The following is a 22,206-nucleotide window of genomic DNA, read 5'->3' as shown; positions in this document are numbered from 1 at the left end:
CTTTACCTAATTTAACTTGTTTTAACTTTAACATCACACATGATAGAATTTTGCATTCTTCTCACATTTTTTCCTGTCTGACATAACTCTTAGAAATAGGAAGATAACTCTCAAATGGATTCTATATCCCTTATTTCTTTGCCTGGCCCAGATTCTTTGTCAGGAAAATGGGATAATAATAGTACCTATCTCACAGAGTTTTTATTAGGATTAAATAAAAGTATCTGCTAGTGCCTGCTCCATAGAAAATGTTCTTAGCCACTCTTATTCTTGTCATTTCCCCAAAAGATACTGTTTTAATTGGTAAAAGTAAATGAAAAGAAACTTCAAATAGGAGTGAGATGTATTTAAAGTATACTGTCACCAAGTGGGAGAGCAGAGTTGACGTAACAGGGAAGTTTATGATAAAAACTATGCTACAATTAAGTTGAAACTCTAAATGTGTTAAATTTTTTTACTTATTACCATGTGATCTAGTAACTGACTACTTTTAAAGGTTACCCAATACCGGTTTATGGTGATGCCTCCAAACCTGATCTATACTTAAGGTCTAAAAATTTTTTTGAATCAGAACATAATTTACTCTTTAACCAGGAGCAAAAATTGTGTCATAGTGTGTCTTCTTTGTAATTGTTATTAACTAGAGCAATGGTGTGATAAGCTCCTTAATGTGTCTAAGTCCCAATTAGATGTTCCTGAGGGGACTATAATGTTGGAATCAGCAAACACTGAAAACTGGTAAAAGCAAAAGCAGCCACCTTGGAGAGGAGTGAAGGCATCAGTTAACACTGTCAGGTAAGCAGTTTGTTTACAGAAAGAGTTAAAATCAGAAACATACGACCAAAGTTTTATCTGGTCCATCCTTAAACTGTCAATGGTAAAACTATTTTATCAGCACCTTTACTGAACATGAAATGGTGAGGGGTAAGATCACAAACAACAAATGGAGTCCTGGAGTGTAGCCGATCTACAAGTGTAGAAGTGTCTGCACAAGATATACTGCTACAACACACAGGACATTTGAAAGAACTGAAGGAAGGGTGACAAATAACAGGGAACTTAAGCAGCTGTTATAAAAATCTAAAATAAAGGTAGTCACAAGCAGAAAGAGTAGAAGAAATCCTTTAAACAGACTAACAAATACTCATTCCAAAGGACACAAATGTAAAGAAAAACCCTATACCCGAAACCTATCTGGTAGGCAGCTGCCAAGAAAAGATCTCTCATTTTAAGCAAAGGCTGCCTAGAAATTAATGAAGAACCATTTATTTTTTACCTGTATGTGTACATGTTGCCTCTCAAAGGAGTCAACTGAGGAAGCTATACTTATTCTAAGAGTGGGAGGGGGTAATCAAGTTATTGCTGGGGCATTCATCTTTTGAACTACCTTCAGAACTCTGTAGGCATAACTTTATAGACTTACAATGTTTTTAACCCCAAATGCTATTTAATTTGTAGCTTTACCATCTATCATGTTCACTAATTCTGTTCCAAATGAAAAAAGAGCTCCAGAGTTGAGAACCTTTGAGATCATCCAATCAACCTCATTTAAAATGAGAAAATATACACCCAGAGAGATTAAGTAATTTATACAGATTCTTTCAGCTAGTTAATGCTAGAAGTACCTGTCCACTGACCTTGGTCATAAACTGACATCACAAGGCCTTTCTAACTTGTGTCAAGAGATTTGGGGGCACCATGAATATTAAAGAAAGTGCCATGAGTTCATAAGGCAGCTTCAACAGAAGAGGAATCGGTATAGTATTTTGAAGCTGTACCGCTGAAGGACAGTGTTTGATATAGCAGTGTGCTCAATACATGTTTCTGAAGCAATGAATCAGATGTATATATTTGGGCAAATTTGTTAAATTATTCATCCTATCCCCTTCCAGGTTAAGTTACACCACATATTTCTCAGTTCTTCATCTACCTAGAGGCTGGTCACATTTCAACTGTTTTCAATTAATCAACTGAGGTCTCATAAAAAAAAAAATCCTTTATTCAAACACTTTAAAGTTCTAGTCCTCATCCCTGGTCCCACCTTTAAGAGGATTCTGCATCTGATTAATGTCCTTCAAAGCAGAAACCAAGTATCCCCTTTTTCATTTTTCTAATTCCATAAACAAGAATTGTGAAGAAAAAATATTATGTAAAGTGAAGAAAAATTAATAAAAGGGACCATGATAAAATTACATTTTAATATTCAAGTTTCTTCAAAGCTTAAATTACACACACACACACACACACACACACACACACACACACACAAAATCAATAGATATCCTCACAGTTTCAGTGCTTTAAAATGAATGTTAGGATGTGGGTCATGGATAGATTTTATATTCTTTGTACTTTTCTCTATTTTCTAAACTAATACTCACATAATTTACTCTCATAACACCAGAATGCATATTAAAACAGGTAACAAGAATAAAATATGATTAGCAGAGGTCTGCCACTTATTAACTCAGGGAAAGCCAACGACATTGGAGAAGTTACCATATGCATGATGCAAATACCGCTTCAGCAAGTGCTTTTAAAAATTCCGTAAGATATCAATGTCCTGTCATTATGACTGATTTTTTAAAGGGCAGTACAACCCCACTATGACAAAAGAAAACTGAACAGGCAGTAGAAATGATAACTGGGGAAAGTTTCCAGGTTCTGCCACCTCAAGACAACACGCAGCCTTTCAAAATACACGACACAAAAATCCACTGGGTTCCCGTGGACGCTAAACATTTTCTTTTCCAAAGCCGTATTAAGTGCTTATGTGAATTCTAACAGTTGGCAAATATCAAATAAAAACAATGACCCAATCCAAACCCAAGTCAAGCACAGCGTTCTTGATTTCTAAGAGGGAAAACATGAGCGTCACAATTGGTTCAATATTCACCTCTCACGGGGAGGGAAAAACGAAGGGATCCTACCCTTGAAATAGTTGGCGGGGTAAGGAAAGTCGAGCATAGGTGAAGAAAGCAGGAAGAGCAGAGCAGGAAAAGCTACGACGCAGACACGAGCAAGTCCTCCGTCCCCAGAGCAGAGCGAGCCCTCCGCTCCTCGCCCCGGTCCCGCCGCCATCCCGGCCCGGCACACCTGCCAACGCCCGGCCCGCGACCCCGCCCACCCCGTTCACGCCGGCGGCCCGCGGGGCCGCGCCCCCAGCGCAGCGCCCACACCTCCGCCTCCCCCCCCGCCCTCAGCCCGGGTCGGTCGCGCGGGACGCGAAGGAAGGCTGGGCTCACCGGGTCCCTCCGGGCTGGACGGCGCCGGGGGCCGGTGGGGCGGGGACCCGCACCCGGGGTCCCCCTGGGCGGGCTCCCTCAGGTAATCCTCGAAGCGCACCTGCCGGGCTACGCCGCCACCCCCGAACCCCCGCAGGCGGTTGGCTGTGCCTCGCAGAAGGCGCCCGCTCTTCCCCGTGAACGTGGTCAGGTAGTCCATGCTGCCGCCGGGCAAGCGCCGAGGAGGCCAACGGTTTCCGCCGAGACTCTGTGCTCGCCCACCCACGCGTCCGAGCCGACACTGGGGGCGGTGGCTCCGCACGCCTCACCGGAGGCTGGGAGGGAAAAGGGGAGGGGACGTCCGGAACTTGGCCCCGGGGCGGACCATCAGGGAACTAGGCGTCGGGGGAAAAGAAGCTGGACAAAAGTTTTGAAAAGTTTTTCTTGTTGCTTCCAAACGCCAGTTCGGGCCAAACTTAGCTTGTAAAGTAGATATATACTTCCTGGAACAGAGGCAGCGTCGAAACGCGGCGGCCTTTTAGCAAGCCGAACCGAACCTATCCGCTTCCCCCCACGTGCCTGGCTCCAATGGAGCAGGCCTGCCCCGCCCTACCCCGCCCAGTCCCGACCCGACCGGACTTTCGGGACTGCTGGAGAATGGGGAGGAGGCCGAGCCTCGGGACCCGAGAGTAGAGCCGGGTATAAGGATATAAGGGTATAAGGATGGCCCTGGGGAGGCTAAGCTGGATTTGCGGAGAGTTTGGGGGCCTAGGAGAGCAGTGTCCAAAAGTTTCTGTGTGTCCAAAAGTTTCTGTGAGTCTCTGTGTGTTAGGGGGAGGGGCACAATCCACAGTAAACTTTTGCAGTTTGAAATTTTGGTGGGCGGGGTGAGTGAGAGGAAGGAGAGAATGTTAGTTTTAAGGTAAAACTAAAGTCGTAGTTAACATAAAACAACCCAGATAAAATGCTTCCTAGGAAGCCTTATGAGACCATCTTTGTAAAATAAAACATTAATCGTCACGTTTGAAGTTCGCCGTGGCATTAGGAACTGATGTTAGAGTTTGACATTCCATGACTCTGGTCCTGTAAGGCAAGGTAATTAGGGCTTCAGTGTGCAACTTTATCCTCCTTTAAGCAGAGAAGGAGCAACGACATTTGACAGACATTTACTACCCGATTTTGTTTCCTGTGAGATCTGGTTATTCTCTTCCTTTCACATCTGTTCATAGCTGTTTTAGTTTTTCCCATGCGGTAAATAAACTTTCTTGGAATTACCAGATTATTAATGCATTTGAAGAAAAGGTTTGAACTAGGAAGTTGAAGAGCTAATCATACCGAACAGTGGAGTCCAGAAAACATCTTTGAGGAACTTAAGCATTTTGCCAAACCATTAAAGATTATCCTCCGCCCTGCCCCCCCCTTTAAATTATTTGACTGATCTTTTTCCCATCATCACCATTTTCAGCTTAAATTCTTAATAGGTTGGACAAACTTCACCATTCTAACATCAGCATCACCTTTATACTTGGTTAAATGTATAGACTGTCTGGGCTGTACCCCCAGAGTGTGATTTCACAGTGTTTCTGAGTAAGGACCCAGGAATATGCATATTCAGCAACCATCCCTGTGTTCAGATGTGCTGCTTAGGAAAGCACTGCTCCAGACTTCCTTCTGTACCTCCTTGGAACCCATTTGGTACAGTGGTAAGTGGATCCCAGTTTTTCTGCGATTTCCATTTCATAAGGAAGGAAGCATTACCAAGCTTAGCACCACTTCCAAGATCTCAGAGAGGCTCAGTAAGCTTTACAAATTGAATTTCAATGACTTAAGTCTAATCCTGATTAACTACAGTGAAATCCTTTTTCTAAAATATATTTTACATCTTCAAATCTGCCATTAGTTTGTGATAATCATATCCAAAATAGTGGTTGAGTATTTTATACCTGATTAAATCTGCACTTTTACATCTAACCTTAGTAGGAACCTGTACTCTACCAGTTCAAATACAGGTTTACAAGCAGTTAACCCATCAATTTTTTCTGCTTCTGTTTCATGGAAAGCTAGAGCTGCTGGATAAAAATGTATAACTTTGATGATTAAGTGCTTTACAAGCTTTTATTTAAACTCAGCGAAGCCCTAATGTCTCTAAAATCGTTTTACTCATTTCGTCATCTTTCCTTTTTATTCTTCCCATTTGTTGTCTGACCCATCACCATCCTCCTGAAGTTACCAAATTCATTACGCAAACATGTTACTTGGTCTTCTAAATGACTTAAAATCATAGGCCATGAAATATAAACACTCTCACTTTTCTTCCCCTTTCCTTTTTAATCTACAAGCTCATCTCCATATATTGCCTCAGAAGGAAGGAGGTCCTTACACGTCCATGCCTCTCGTTCTCCAAATTAATTCTTGACCTTAGTCTGGTGTGTGTTGTCTATGACTTGTCAGCCTTATTATTCCTTTGCGTTTTATTATTTTTTCTCTCTCCACTCTGGTTCCTTCCTCCTTATCATGCCATATCACCACATATATTCCTCTCATCCTTTAAGAAAAAAAAAAAAGTGTCCTTATATATCGTGCATGCCTCCTCCAGCAAACCTTTGCCTTACTTTTATTTATTTATTATTTTTTATTTATTTATTTTTCGCGGTACGCGGGCCTCTCACTGCTGTGGGCTCTCCCGTTGCGGAGCACAGGCTCCGGACGCGCAGGCTCAGCAGCCATGGCTCACGGGCCCAGCCGCTCCGCGGCATGTGGGATCTTCCCGGACCGGGGCACGAACACGCGTACCCTGCATTGGCAGGCGGACTCTCAACCACTGTGCCACCAGGGAAGCCCCCTTTGCCTTATTTTTAAATAACTTTATTGACATATGATTTTACAAACCATATAATTCATCTGTTAAAAGTATACAATTCAATGGTTGTTAGTATATTTACACAGTTGTTAAACCATCACCCAAATCTAATTTTTGAACATTTCTATTACCCACCGAAGAAACTTCTTGTCCATTTCTAGTACTCCCCATTTCCACCACAGGCATAGACCACCACTAATCTACTTTTTGTCTCTATGGATTTGCCTTTTATAAACATTTCACATAAATGGAATCATACAATATCTGGTCTTTGGTGTCTGACTTCTTTCACTTAGCCTAATGTTTCTGAGGCTTATTCATGTTGTAGCAGGTATTAGTATGTCATTCCTTTTTATTGCCAAATAATATTATAGGGATATATCATATTTTATTAATCCATTTATAAGTTGATGGATATTTGTATTATTCCCACTTTTTGGCTATTATGAGTAATGTTGCTATGAACATCTATGTACAAATTATTTTGTGGACATATGTTTTCATTTCTCTCTATACCCAGAAGTTGAATTGCTGGATTTATTTTTTTGGTATAGAACATATTCTAAGTTTAAGGTATATAATGTGATGATTTGATAGGAGTATATATTGCAAAATGATTACTGCAGTAAAGTTAATTAACATTTCTATAAACTCGTATAGTTACCTTTTTTGTATATGTGCTATGAGAACGTTTAAGATCTACTCTCTTAGCAACTTGCAACTATACAATATTGTTAGCTATAGTCACCAGGTTATATGTTAGATCTCCACGAGTTATTCAACTTGAAATTGGAAATTTATACCATTTGAGCAACATCTCACCATTTCCCCCAACCTCCAGACCCCAGCAACCACTATTCTACTCTCTGTTTCTATGAGTTCAGTTTTTTTAGATTCCACATGTAAGTGAGATCATACAGTATGTGTCTTTGTCTGACTTATTTCACTTAACATAATGCCCTCAAGGTCCATCCATGTTGTTGCAAATAGTAGTATTTCCTTTTTATGGCTGAATAATATTCCGTTGTGTATCTATATCACATCTTATTTATCCATTCATCCATTGATGGATATTTAGGTTGTTTCCATGTCTTAGCTATTGTGAATAAAGCTGCAGTGAACATGGGGGTGCAGATATCTCTTCGAGATAGTGATTACATTTCCTGTGGATATATACCCAGAAGTAGAATTGATGGATCATACAGTAGTTCTAATTTTAATTTTTTGTGGAACCTCCATACTGTTTTCCATAGTGGCTGTACCAATTTACATCCCCACCAACAATGCATGAGGGTTCCCTTTTCTCCACATCCTCGCTAACACTTATCTCCTACCTTTTTAATAACAGCCATTCTGACAGGTGTGAGGTGATATCTCATTGTGGTTTTGATTTGCATTTGCCTGATGATTAGTGATGTTGAACATCTTTTCATGTAACTCTTGGCCATCTGTATGTCTTCTTTGGAAAAATGTCTATTCAGATCCTCTGCCCAGTTTTTAATTCAATTGTTGGTTTTTTGCTATTGAGTTTTATGAGTTCCATATATATTTTGGATATTAACCCCTTATCAGATAAGTGGTTTGCAAATATTTCCTGCCATTCCTTAGGTTTGCTTTTTATTTTGTTGATTGTTTCTTTTACTGTGATGTAGTCCCACTGGTTTATTTTCATTTCTGTTGCCTGTGCTTTTGGAGTCATATCCAAAAATTTATTGCCAAGACCAATGTCAAGGAAGATTTTCCCTGTTTTCTTTTAGTTTTATGGTTTTAGGTCTCACATTTGAGTCTTTAACTTGTTTCAAGTTAATATTTGTGTATGTTGTAAGACAGGGGTCGAATTTCGTTCTTCTGCATGTGACTATCCAGTTTTCCCAGCAACATTTATTAAAGAAACTGTATTCTTGGCTCCATTATAGTTGATGGTATATGCATGATTTATTTCTGGGTTCTTGATTCTGTTCCGTTGACCTATGTGTCTGTTTTTATGCCAGTACCCCACTGTTTTGATTACTATGACTTTGTAATAAATTTGAAATCAGCAAGTGTGATGCATCAGCTTTGTTCCTCTTTCTCAGGATTGCTTTGCGGTTTGGGGTCTTCTGCAACTCCGTATGAATCTTAGCATTGTCTGTCCTATTTCTATGAAAAATGCCATCGGAATTTTGATAGGGATCACATTGAATATGTAGAACACTTTGGGTAGTATGGACATTTTAACAATATTCTTCCAACTCATGAACACAGGATACCTTTCCATTATTTGTGTCTTATTCAATTTCTTTCATCAGTGTCTTACAGTTTTCAAAGTAGAGATCTTTCACCTCCTTGGTTAAATTTATTGCTAAGTATTTTATTGTTTTTGATGCCATTGTATATGGGATTGTGTTCTTTATTTCTTTTTCAGATAGTTCTTAGCATATATGAATACAACAAACTGACTTTCTCTGTCAGTTTGTATCCTGCAACTTTATGAAATTATTTATTCGTTCTAACAGTACTTTTATGGAGTCTTTAGGATTTTTCTGTATACAAGATCATATCATCTGTAACTTTACCTCTTCCTTTCCAATCTGGATGCCTTTTCTCTGTCTCGCCTAAGTGCTCTGGCTGGAACTTCCAGTACTATGTTGAATAAAAGTGGTGACAGTGGGCACCCTAGTCTTCTTCCTGATCTTAGAAGAAAAGCTTTCAGCCTTTCATTGCTGAGTGTGATTTTAGCTGTGGGCTTATCATATATATGGCCTTTATTATTTTGAGGTACATTCCTTCTGTACCCAATTTATTGAGAGTTTTTGTCATGGAAGGATACTGAGTTTTGTCAAATGCTTTTTCTGTATCTACTGAGATGATCATATTAGTTTTATTTTTCATTTTAATAATGTGGTATATAACACTTATTGATTTACATATGTTGAATCATTCTTGCATCCCAGGAATAAATCCCACTGTTTGCTAGTATTTTGTTAAGAATTTTTGCATCTATATTCATCAGAGATAAGTGTCCTGTAGTTTTTTTTGGTGTTAATTCTTCTTTAAATGTTTGGTAGAATTCACCAGTGAAACCATCCGGTCCTGGGCCTTTGTTTTTGGGGATGTTTTGATTACAGATCCATACTTCTTACTAATTATTGATCTGTTCAGATTTTCTATTACTTTGTGATTCAGTTTTGGGTTGAATTTTTCTTGAAATTTATCCATTTTTCCTAAGTTATCCAATTTATTGGCATGTAATTGTTCATAGTAGTCTCTTATGAACGTTTACATTTGTATGTTATCAGTTGTTTTAGTTTAGACCATATTAGAAATAATTTCCGTATCTCTGCTCTGTATTTTTTTAAAAGGTATTAGAAAAATGGAAAAAAGGAAAAGAAAGAGCAAAACAACTTTGGAGAAACCTAAGCCTGTTGCTAGCTATTATTTTTATACCAAAATGCCAGTTTCCAGCTTCAGTCTGTAGCTGGTAATTAGATACTATTATTTTTATTTTTTCTTGTTGGAGGGGCTATGGGGAATTGAACTTTGGGGTCTATCAATACAAGACAAAATGAAGCATGGCAATAAAAATAGAACCTGCCTACAAGTCCATCCATCTCTCTTAGACAAAGTTCTGGGCAGCAATAACAAGTTCTTATCAATATTCCACTTGTTTCAGCCAGGGTGCATGAGCAGAAGACTGGTAAGTGCTGAGCATAATATTTGAAAGGAAGAGAACCTAATCCTCTTCTTAAAGTGTATGGGGGTTCCTTGACTCCCCACCTCCCCATCCCAAACAACATATGGGAAAGATGCTAATAATACCAGGTAAATTAGCCAAAATCCAGACTGCATACAGGAAGAGAAACCCAAACCTGGATGGTCAATCCAGCACTAGCCAGATAGGTTTGATTTTCAAAAGAGTCATGCACTAGCCATTCTCTCCCACTGCAGATCTACTCTTAGCTCTCACAAGGCAACAGAAACATCAATAGAACCAGATTCTGTGCTGTTCTAACAGGCATGAAGAAAAGTTTGACCACTTCCAGCTACCTCTCAAGAGAGAAGCAGACTAAGCCCACCTACCCCACTCCCCACTCCCAACCCAGGGCCTCTTATGGGAACTAAGCTGGCTCTACAACCAACACCATGAGCAGCAGTGGCATGAAAAACATGTAATGAATGAAGTGAACAAAGACTGGTTGGAAGCCACTTTGTGCCTACTCTACTAATTTTCTGGAGTTAAGGAAGAAAGGTGTGGGGAGGAGATTCTTAAAACATACAGAGAAAGATACAACAGCATTGTTAGGCTGCATGATACATAAACACATGCACTTATGTTTGGTCATTAAACCCTACGTGTTGTGTGACATGAAACCTCCCAGCTTTTAGTTTCTCCCCTCTTTAATCATCTCCAACACTGCAGCTGGGTAATCTCAAATCCATAGATCTAACTGTTGCCTTTCCTCCACTTTAAAAACATTCCTGTTCCAGCAGCAACATCCTGCAGTTAATGAGAATCAGCTGTGGAACATTTAAAAAAATACAGATTTCCCTACTATACCCCAGAGATCCTGCTTCCAGGGTTGTAGGGTGGGGCTCAGGAACCTCAGTTTTTGATGATGAGCCGCGTTTGAGATCTGCTCCTTTACAGTTCTTCTAAGTGCTTTGCATATTTAGTTCACACAAGTCACACATTTACTTCTGAATAGGGCCACAAGGCTAGTTTTGACAAACACTGAGCAAAAGTGACGTGTTTTACACTCACATGTGTAAAGAAACAGCCTCTTTTTAAAGCAGCCAATGTTCTACACTCCATATGCCCCTGCCCCTGCCTCAGCAACCAAGGATACCACCTGCTTCAGGTGGCACAGCTATGAGATGGTGGAGCCATCTCCAATAACCCGGATCCCTGAGAAACTACGTGGATCAGAGTCCCTCCCCGCAACTTCAGTCTGAATTGGACATGTAATATGAGTGAGAAATAAAGAAAGAAAGAAACACTATTACAGTAAGCCACTGAGGTTTAGGGGTTCATTTGGCACCATAGCAGAAGCTTAGCCAACCCTGACTGATACAAGGGTTTACAAATGCTTAATTTACATTGATTTTTATCATATATTCCAAGTTAGTATACAAAAGACTTCCTGATTTACGTTGTCAAATTCATGCGTTTTGTTTTTCAGGCCTCTCTTGCCATTTCTATATTCTGACGAGTATTCTCAGATTCCAAGAATATTTATTAATTTACCATCTAAATGATGTATGTGAATAAGAATTTTCTTGACATTTCACAACCAAAAGCAAGCAAACAAACCAAAACACAATGAGTAGAATGCTGAGGTGCTGATGCTAAGAACCCATCAATCATCCATCACTCCCAGTTTAAAACTTCAGTTTCATTCACATCAGCCTAATTCTCTCAGTAAATGTCTTTATGATCAGAAAAATTATAAATTTGAACTTGTAAAACAAATGTATGCTCATAAAATGCCATTTTTATGTTCTATATATTGGTTTTAGGTAAAACTATATTAGAAGAAGTTTAAAAAGAATTGCTTTTAGAGCTATAAAGAGTAAGTCTCAGTTCTCTTTCACATGCTGCCCTTAATTTAGTAATAGCAACCCTGTTACAGCTGAGAGAGACCTTGGTGTTCATCTGTTTGAGCCTCTCATATTTGTTGATTTGTTAGCTAAGACCCAGAGAAGTCAAGCGAATCTCTCAAGGTCACACACTTGGATAAGAGCAGAGCCAGAAGAATCCAGGGCTTTTCTACAGGGAGTGCTGCCACATGAAGTGCTCCATCTTTGACTTGAGTAATGAGTTGTGACTCTCGATTCACCCAAACATTTGTTAAAGTGGCAGGATGTCCCATAAAGTGTTTTCCAGATGTGAAAGCTGGGTCAAAGTATTTACTTTTGAGATGTAGCTTTCTTATCTGTAAAATAAGAGCAAATAATACCTATCTTGCAGCTCTCTTTTGATTAGAAAGGATATCACACGTGTTCAGTGTTAGACCCATTGTCCCTTGGCCTTAAGTAAACAAATTTAGATTTATTGCCTTCAAATTTCCGCCTATACTTCTAGATCAGGGTTCAACAAAGTATGGCTTATGGATCAAATCTGGCCTGGTACCTGTTTTTATCAATTCAGTCTTACTGGAACACAGCCACACCAGTTCATCTATGTATTGTCTATAGCTGCTTTTATGCTACAACAGCAGAGATGACTAGTTGTGACAGAGACCTTATGACCCAAAAGCCCCAAATATTTACTTCCATGCTGTTTTCAGAAAAATGCTGCTGACCCATGTTCTAGATTGCTGAGATCATTTTGAAACTACTCTTAATTCTTTCACTGAAGTATCATTCAATTATCTCTTTGCCTAACTCAGCCACAAATTTATCTCTATTCAAGTTGTTCCTAAAAATATTTGGGACATGGGCAAGGAGAGTCCCAGGGCACAGCACAGGAGAGTGCCTTCATGGTTGACAATGATTACCACTCGCTGGACACACTTATCTGAAGAAGTATGAATCCACTAAATGATACCATTACCCAGTTTTCATTTATCAACTATGTCATATATTTGTTAAATGCCTTTCTAATGGACAGAAGAAGATGAGGTACAGACTCCGATCACTGTTTATCCCCTCCCAATGGGTTTCAAACCTTTGTTGTTTCTGTATCCTTCAACTCCATTTCAGCCCCATCCTTTGAAATTTGAATTATTCATCTAACTATAGTTTTCTGGCAGATCTCCTGTTATCCTGGTAAAGACTGGTTATCTGTCAACAAATCTGATTATTCTTCCTGGGCATACTATATTTCCCAGCTTTCTTTTTGATCATGGTGCCCAAGTGACTGAGTTCTAGCCAATGGAAGGATTGCAAAAGTGATGTGTGCTACTTCCAGGCCTGGCCCACAAGAGCATCCCACTGATGACCCTTCACGGTCTTTCCCTTTCACAGCCTGGAAGCAGATAAGCAGGAAGACCCAAGAAGCCATTTGTTAAAGATGGTAGAGCCACAAGATAGAAGGAACCTGGGTCCCTGAATCTACTCTTAGAGGGGAGCCACCCACCGTTCAGGAACACCAATTTTGGACTTGAACAAGAAATAAATTTCTCTTGTATTTAAGTCATTATATATATTTGAGGTTTGTTTGGTACAAAAGGGAATATAATTTTCACAAATACACTATCATTCTCATACTATTACTACCAAAGGGTCTGTGACCACATATCAAAATATCCTGATAATCAAGTTTTCTGGACAAAGAGGTTACAAGTTATGCAAAGTGGATGTAGGTGGTCTTTCACTATATCCTCACCTACCTTAGCCTATAAATCTCCGTGTCACAGTTTTTGTTTTGTATTTTCTAGTAGCTCATTCATTTTTGTTTTTTAATAATGCTCAGGAGTTTGTTTGTTGATTCAATCAGTCAACAGATGTGGGGCCCTGACTAGGCACCAGGGAGATGCTAAACCAGACAGACAACCTTCTGCCTCTAGTGCTTCCTGATTTGTATTCGTGAATAACTCAGTGAACACTGCCTAGCCTCAGTTTCCTCAGCTATCACACTGGGGTAGCAATGGTGACCTAGTGTTTAATGAAAACAGTGTAAGTTCATGACATTTGACACAAGCCTGACATACGATCAGTGCTCTGTTGGGGAGGAAGAAAACTTTCCTCTACCCTTCTAGGTTCTTCTGGCTAGATTATTAAATTGACATGTAGCTCATTCATTCTTAATTGAGAAAAAGCAAAATAGGCACAGTTGTTCTGTCTTAATAATCGGTTCAACAATGTACATCTTCCTCAAGAAGAGAGCCTCATACCGGCTTCTTATTCTCCTTTATTCAAAGACTTCCCTTTTCACAGAATGATCCTAGTTGGCTAGTTCCTTTAGTGTTTCTGAAACCTCGCTCTGTGTTTTGACCTTTCTAACACTCTTTACAGTTTTATGCCATCCTTTTACTTGTCCTGGTTAATATGCCCTTCCTACTTTTATCTCTTCTAGGAACTAAACTCAGAGAACATGTTAAGTCACACTGCTTTCTCCCCATTTTGCTTTCTCAGTAGGAGTATTGATGACTTCAATTGTTTGGAATGCTATCATCTCTCATGTAGGCTTCAGTTTTAATCTTTGAAATTAGATTAAAATGTCTTATTTATTGTCTGTCTCTCCGTACTAGCATTCAACAAGTACAGGGACTCCCTTCACTGCTTAGAATATGGCCTGGCACATCGTAGGCACTCAGGTATTGTATCTGTTGAACGAATGAATGTAGGAAATCATGTCCATCTTTTCTCTGGATTGGATCCCAACCCATTTTTGTGGTTCCCATTGTGGATCTCAGCCTTAGCTACATATTTGAGGACCTCTGGATCTTCTGAAATCCCAGTGCTCTGGCCACCTTCCTGATCAATGAAATCCAAATCTCTTAGAGGTAGGATACAGACATCAGGGAGGACACTGCCCAGCTGATTTCACTGTGTAGCCAAGATTGAGAATCACTGCTGGGCTCCTGTTGTTTCTGTAATAGTCTTTCCTGTTAGTGAAAATGAAGTCCAGAGACCAGTAACTATTATGACACCATCTTGTGAGGGATCCTAAGGTAATAATAATGAACATATTATCAATTGCTTCCTATGCCAGGCATTGTACTAAGAATTTTTCATACATTATTTCCTTTAGATCTCATGTCAACCCTGAGGGGAAAGTTAATGAACCCTCCCTTTGTAAACAAGGTTACTGGTAACCTCAGAGAGGTAAAGGAAAGCAACACTGTCAGTCAAGTCAGTTAAGAGTCTCTTGGGTGTCTGCTCTTAATTTAGTGGGATCTACAGCGCAGGGGTTTTCAATCATGGGCAATTTTGCCTCCCAGTAGGGTTACTAAATAAAATATAGGACTCCCAGTTAAATTTGAATTTCAGATAAACAATGAATAAATTTTTAGTACAATTCTACATCAAATGTTGTATGGGACATACTTATACCAAAAAGTTATGTGCTGTTTATCAGAAATTCAAATTTACCTCGGGGTCCTCTAATTTTACTTGCTAAATCTGGCAACCCTACCCCAAGGGAACATTTAGCAATGTTTGGAGATATTTTGGGTTGTCAGACTGAGGGTGTGCTACTGGCATATAGTAGGTTGAGGCCAAGGGTGCTGCTTAAGATCTTACAATGCTCAGGACAGCTCCCAAGACAAAGAGTTATCCAGCTTCAAATGCCAATAGCCCCCAGGTGGAGAAACCCAGATCTAGTAGATGCTGGGAAAGATAACTGCATTATGCCTCTGGCAACTTCTATAGTTTGTCCTCAAACAGCCTTATTTCATCCTCCGCCTAGCTAAAGTAATATTTCATCTTCTTTTACATTTGCACTTTAGTATGTTGTGCACGGAGATAGCATGTTTCTCTTGATCCTGATACCTCTCCATCTCATTACAGAGAAGATGTGGGGCAGGCCAGGGCCACTTACTGCAATATATTTCTGTGCTTTCTCTTTCGGCCCCACATTTGCACTTATTGTTTCAAAATCTATGTGGCCCCAGTTAAGACACCCTACTCTCTGAAGTCCTGTTTGCACCAATTTGACTTAGCTGCAATTAGCACAGAGAAATCTGTGACTGAAAGGTGTCATAAAAGCCCAGATGGCAAAGGGAGAAAATAGCTGCATGCAAAATAGTTTATTGCTAATAGAATGATGCTTCTGAAGATAGGAAATTTTTATGTTGTGAATACCATTAGCATGAATGGCAAGTACTTGATAACTTCTACAGGTGTGCTACCTTCAGATGTTTTCTCAAAACTTTAGCAAAAGAACATTGAAATGAATTTCACCTCAGTGATTTTATAGAACATGCATTATGAGCCTGTCATGAATAAATCTAAGTCAATTTATTTTATATTATGCATATATTCTAGTTTGATTTTGGAATCTGTGAAAAGCATGCTGGGTATTCTTTCAAGTATTGTGACCGAACATAGAGTGTATTTGGTACAAAGTTTTAACTATTTCTTCAAGAGCTTAAACATTGAATCATGTGCCAGAATTTGAATTTCAAAAGATTTAGTTTGTCTTTTTCAGGTGTAACTTTAATACACTCACCTTAGGGTGTTCCTAAAAATTGATTTGCAAGGTAACAGATGACAATTTTATTCCACAAAAGGTTAGAGCTTGAGTTACTTCCCAAAATAAAGCTCACTTGCCAATCAGGCTTTTAAAAATATATACTTATTTCTATTATTTCTATATAGAGTATTTACTGTGTTTTAAAATCATCATACTCACTACTTATCTCTCCCAAAAAGAAGAGACCATGAGTTTTGGATAATATAAAAAGAGCTCTATCCAAATGTCCTCTTATCCTAAGGTCCCAATAAGGATTATCCACATTAGCTAGGGATAATCATAATTATCACAAAAATCTAATATACATATACAGTTAGTTGAAATATACACACACACACACATGTACACACACATGCACTTCACTGTATGTGTAATATAATTGGTTCTTAATAAATATGCATTCTTTTCCACTCCTCCAAAATTTTGAATGTTTATGAGACATGTACTTGGTATTTCCAGACACACTTTATGTGTCTGTCTCTGAAACTATTGGTTGACTGTCTACGTTAATATGACTTTACTACTCTACTGTGCTCTGGTTCATTTCAGGAACATCCTGAAGGAAGACATCAGCTCTTCAACAGAAAGCATCAACTGATAGTTTTCACACCAGAGCTCTTTGAACCCCTTTTGCCTCAAAATCCTCATCTTATTCTATCAATTCTAAACTATCATACCATGATTCTTACCCAGTCCTAACCAAGTTGTTACCCTGGAAGACCTGCTTTCAATCAAACTTGAAAATCTCAAAAATCTCAGCTATTACTCCCCCTGACTTCTCCCCACCCCCAACACAAGGCACTTAAAAGGCTCTGTTGTGGTATTCTCTCTACCTCAATAAACTCAGTTTTGTCTTACCAAAAGGTAGTCTTAGGGGAGCCAGCTTTTGACATTTCCATTAGATTATGAATTCCTAAAGGGCTATCTATGTCTCATTAATGTTATCTGCAGTGTTTTTACAGGGTTCTTCTGGGCAGGTGGTTACCAAAGTGTTATTTTCAGACCAGCATCATCAGCATCATCTGGGATCTTGTAAGAAATACAAATTCTCAGGCTCAAGCTCAGCTCCACTGAATCAGGATGGGCAGAGCCCAGAAATCTGCGTTTTAACTAGCTCTCCAGGTAATCCTGATGTACTCTTAGGTTTGAGAACTACTGTAGATCACAGCAGACGGTCAATACACAGGAAGAGTACAGAAAAAAGTGTGATGAGTCTCAAGTGGAGGTATGGTAATTCCTAGTTAAAATAGATAAAGTACAACATGGCTTTTTGGAGGAAGTGACAATTGCGACTTGAAGGATTAGTAGAATTAGTAGAATGTAGTTAACTTTGGCTGAAGAAAGTAGGGTTTAAGGGTGTTGAGCTGGAGAACAGAAATTGGAAAGAGGCTGAAGCTAAACTGTGAATGTCTAAGGAATTTGGACATTTTTGTGTTGATAGCAGAGGGTCACTGATAGTAACAGTGCACTTAGGGATACAGTACTGTAAGGGAAAAATAATTCTGTGCTTCAGTGGAAAAACTATGCAGTGTCTAGAGTACACTCTTCTGGGTTATCTGCTTTTGATTCTATGGAACCTAATTTACAACTCTATAAAGTGTAAAAGCTGAGAGCTATGCAAAATTATTCTTGTCTATAAACAAAGACATTCTTGTTTATGCAAATTCTGTCCAACTTTGAATTGACTTTGAATTGACTTTCTTCACCGACTGTGGAAGAATGTGTCCCCATGTAAACATTCTTTCCAATAAGCCTGTTCTATGTCTGTTTGGATTCTCCTTTAAATTGGTTGTAACATCTCACTGCTTCCTTAATTAATGAGTTAAATAAAATATTTAATGTGTTAATTTTTATATCTGTCTTGATGTTACCTTTTTTTGGGGAAAATTATCCTCTGACCATCTTATTTCTCTAATAGAACCTATTTGGGATATACACACATGCATAGACACACACATCAAAGCTTTTTTTTAAATATAATGATATTCTTTTAAGATAGCAAAAGGATATACTATTTTTGATATATTTATTAATTCTTTGGGCTATGAAACTTTGCATCATGCTTCCTATAAAGTTCATCTACAGTAATAAAGGTACTTTAGAGCTTTGGAAATATTGTTATATTTTATAATAATAAACAATTTTAACAGTGGCAATAAGGTTAGGAAAAACAACAAGTTGTTCTAATTACAATTCTCCAGCCAAAGATTATAATATTGTGCTGTAGCAGAACAAACAAGCTGAAGGGTACAGAGGTGTGTGGAACATGTTTGCAGAATGCCAAAAAATCACAGTTTGCCAATCCAAAAATGGGCAGAAGACCTAAATAGACATCTCCAAAGAAGACATACAGATGGCCAAGAGGGACATGAAAAGATGCTCAACATCACTAATTATTAGAGAAATGCAAATCAAAACTGTAATGAGGTATCACCTCACACTGGTCACAATGGCCATCATCAGAAAGTCTACAAATAGTAAGTGCTGGAGAGGGTGTGGAGAAAAGGGAACCCTCCTACACCATTGCTGGGAATGTAAACTAGTACAGCCACTATGGAAAACAGTATGGAGGTTCCTTAAAAAACTAGAGTTGCCATATGATCCAGCAATCCCACTCCTGGGCATATGTCCAGAAAAGATGAAAACTCTAATTTGAAAAGATACATGCACCCCAATGTTCATAGCACCACTATTTACAATAGCCAAGATATAGAAGCAACCTAAATGTCCGTGATAAATGGATAAAGAAGATGTGGTATATATACACAATGGAATACTACTCAACCATAAAAAAGAATGAAATAATGCCATTTGCAGCAACATGGATGGACCTAGAGATTATGATATTAAGTGAAGTAAGTGAGAAAGAGAAAGACAAATACCATATGATATCAGTTACATGTGGAATCTAAAATATGACACAAATGAACTTATTTACAGAACAAAAACAGACTCACAGACATAGAAAACAAACTTATGGTTACCAAAGGGAAAAGGTGGTGGGGGTGATAAATTAGGAGTTTGGGATTAGCAGATACAAACTACTATATATAAAACAGATAAACAACAAGGTCCTACTGTATACCACTGGGAACTATATTCAATATCTTTTAATAAACTATAATGGAAAAGAATTTGAAAAAGAATATATAAAGAATATATAACTGAATCACTTTGCTGTACAAACATTGTAAATCAGCTATACTTCAATAAAGAAAAGAAAAAAGATCATGGTTTGACTAACAGGTTTTTGTTTGTACTGAAGGCTAATGAGCAATATATAAAATTTCATGCAGAGGCTGCTCTCCTGAAAAGAACAGAGCAAGAAATACTAGCTGATTGGGCATCTACCAGGAAGAATAGGAAGAGAGAGAGAAAAGAACTTGTGTCTAAAAAGTCAAAAACCACACACATCTAACAAAGGAGCTTCCTATAAATAGGGAGCCTCTCGGGGCACAACCTAAATTAGAGAAGCTTGAGGAGCGGCACCTGAGTGTCAGTCACTCTGATTCAGAGTCAGAACCAAAATTCCCTCCATTATCCCATTACTCATTCATTCCTCCAAATACATATTCATCAAAGGAAAACCTTAGATGCTCTAGGTTATTCCATAAAATCCAAACCAATAGACCAAAATATAGTGCCATGTAGGGAAAACTACTTGTGGTTCAAATGGGAAGGTTTCTGGAAGCAAATTCTTGCTCATCCACTGACTCACTCCCTAAACACAAGGCACCTACTAAACCAGTCAGGGTCAGCTGTTCACCTGTAAACAGTATAATGCCTACATCTGGGGCTGTTGGCAGAGTTTAGTATTTAGTCTCTGAGAACCATTCTTAGGTATCTATAGGAAGGAACCAGAAAATATAAAACATTACCACAAATACTGCCAAAGTACTTGGTTGCAAAAGTACTTGGTTCCTCTTTTTAATAGCTTGTGGAATTCTCTTTTGCACCCCTTTCCAGAAACAAAAAATGATATGCTTTGCAGTGGTTAAGTACATCAAGGATTTATATGATGTTGAAAGGAATGCCTTTCTATATGACAAATACATGCCAGCTTAAAGGGTTTCCTATTGATCACATAACATCAAAAGGCCTTAGTCTGCACTTACAGGCATAGACTCGCAACAGAATGAGATCAGTATAGGACTCTCTATTAAATGCTGGATTTGGATGACTATGTTGCTCAACATTCCATCAGTCAACCATTAAAGTGAAGAATGCCACAAGAGAGGAAACACAGGGCTAGAACAGAGGCATCTCCAACTGCTTTTTCTTGTTTTTAAACACAGCTAAGGCATTAAATCTAAGACCAATGGCCCGAAGTATTCACAAAGTATAACATCTACCACAGAATCATTTTGAGAAAGGCAGCCTGGCAGATTTTTTTATGTCTTCTGGTTTTTACCAAGACTATCTCTAAAACTGCCCATAGACCAAAAAATGTGTGCTATTATTTAAATCCTTTGGAGAAAGATTCTTTGACATTCTGTGAAATGATTAACCCTTTCTACTATAAGAGACTTCTTTTAGTTATTTCTACAATTTCTAGGGCATAAGTCCATTTATTTTGATTTTTAAAAAATATTTATTTATTTATATTTATTTGGCTGCGTTGGGTCTTAGTTGCGGCATGCAGGCTTTTCCCTAGTTGTGGCGCACGGGCTTACTTGGCCCGCAGCACGTGAGATCTTAGTTCCCCAACCAGGTATCGAACCTGCGTCCCCTGCATTGGAAGGCAGATTCTTAACCACTGGACCACCAGAGAAGTCCCTATTTTGTTATTTTTTTATAAATTTATGAAATATTCTAACATTCAAAAGCAGATAGAAGAGCAGAATGACAGATACAACAATTTTCAAGACTTTGCCACATTTGTATCACTTACTGCTACTGTATTTACCACAACATTTTTTTGGCCTCTCACCGCTGTGGCCTCTCCCGTTGCAGAGCATAGGCTCCGGACGCGCACGCCCAGCGGCCATGGCTCACGGGCCCAGCCGCCCTGTGGCATGTGGGATCCTCCCGGACCGGGGCACGAACCCGCGTCCCCTGCATCGGCAGGCGGACTCCCAACAACTGCGCCACAAGGGAAGCCCTACCACGACATTTTAAAGCAAATTCCAGCCATATTATTTCACCCCTACATATCTTGGTATACGTGCCTAAATTTTAAATGATTTGGACATTCATCATTAACCATTAGGTGCTATTATCATACCTAATAAAATTAGAGCTTAGAATCCAAGACCTAGTCCGTGCCCAATTTCCCCAGTAGGTGAAAATGTCTTTTTGCAGTTGGCTTGTTGAATCATGACCCAAACAAGTTCTACCTATTACAATTAGTTAAATCTCTAGTCATCTAGACCAGTGCTGCTCAAACTCTAATGTGCAAATGAATCACTTAGGGATCTTAAGATTCAGTAGGACTTGGGGCAGGACCTGAGATACTATCTGTCTAACAATCTCCCAGGTGGTGTCAGTGTTGCTGGACTCAAAATGGGCCACATTTAAAGTGTAAGATCTGAGCAAAGACTCCACTGGTTTTTGTTTGTTTGTTTTTTGCATGCCATTGGCTTGTTGCAGAAGCAGGTCAGTGATACTGGGCTATGTCCCATGGTCTGAATTTCCATGTTTGTTTTCATGTGATATTATTTAACCTGTTCCTCTTCCATTACCATTACTTTCTGTAAATAATGTTCTCTCTAAAACTGGAATAGGTTCAAGCTCACCTCTTTTCATACAAATATCTTAAGGAGTATTCTCTGATTCAAATCACTGTTCAATCTGCATGAATATCATATACTTTATGGTGACTGTTGTGTTAAAAAGCTGGCTCTAGAGTCAGATTTCTATGATTCAACTTCACCTCCATCAGTTACTGTTTATATGACTTTGGACATGGTAATTTTCTCCAAGCCACAGTTTTCTCATCGGTAAAATGGGTATAATAATACTACCCTCTTATAGAGTAACTGTGAAGAATGGCACATGACAATTGC

At 38.9% G+C, this 22,206-nt stretch overlaps 1 protein-coding gene across 3 annotated transcripts in view; it reads right to left on the bottom strand.

Annotated features, from left to right (window-relative positions):
- The window catches only part of OXR1 (oxidation resistance 1), a 451,238-nt gene that overhangs the window by 98,028 nt on the left and 331,004 nt on the right, over window positions 1-22,206 (bottom strand). Inside the window, exon 1 of one of the 3 annotated variants that reach the window (XM_070044055.1) lies at window positions 3,246-3,459. The exons of the other annotated variants lie outside the window; for them this stretch is intronic. Coding sequence (XP_069900156.1) covers window positions 3,246-3,444 — 199 coding nt within the window. The 5' untranslated portion in view covers window positions 3,445-3,459. Of the gene's footprint in view, window positions 1-3,245; window positions 3,460-22,206 lie in introns of those variants that run through there. 3 annotated transcript variants of the gene reach the window in all.

Source organism: Globicephala melas, chromosome 17, assembly GCF_963455315.2.
Source record: "Globicephala melas chromosome 17, mGloMel1.2, whole genome shotgun sequence".
In the NCBI taxonomy this organism is placed as follows: Eukaryota; Metazoa; Chordata; class Mammalia; order Artiodactyla; family Delphinidae; genus Globicephala; species Globicephala melas.
The sequence above is the reverse complement of the archived record's forward strand: the minus strand, read 5'-3'. Positions and strand labels throughout refer to the sequence as shown.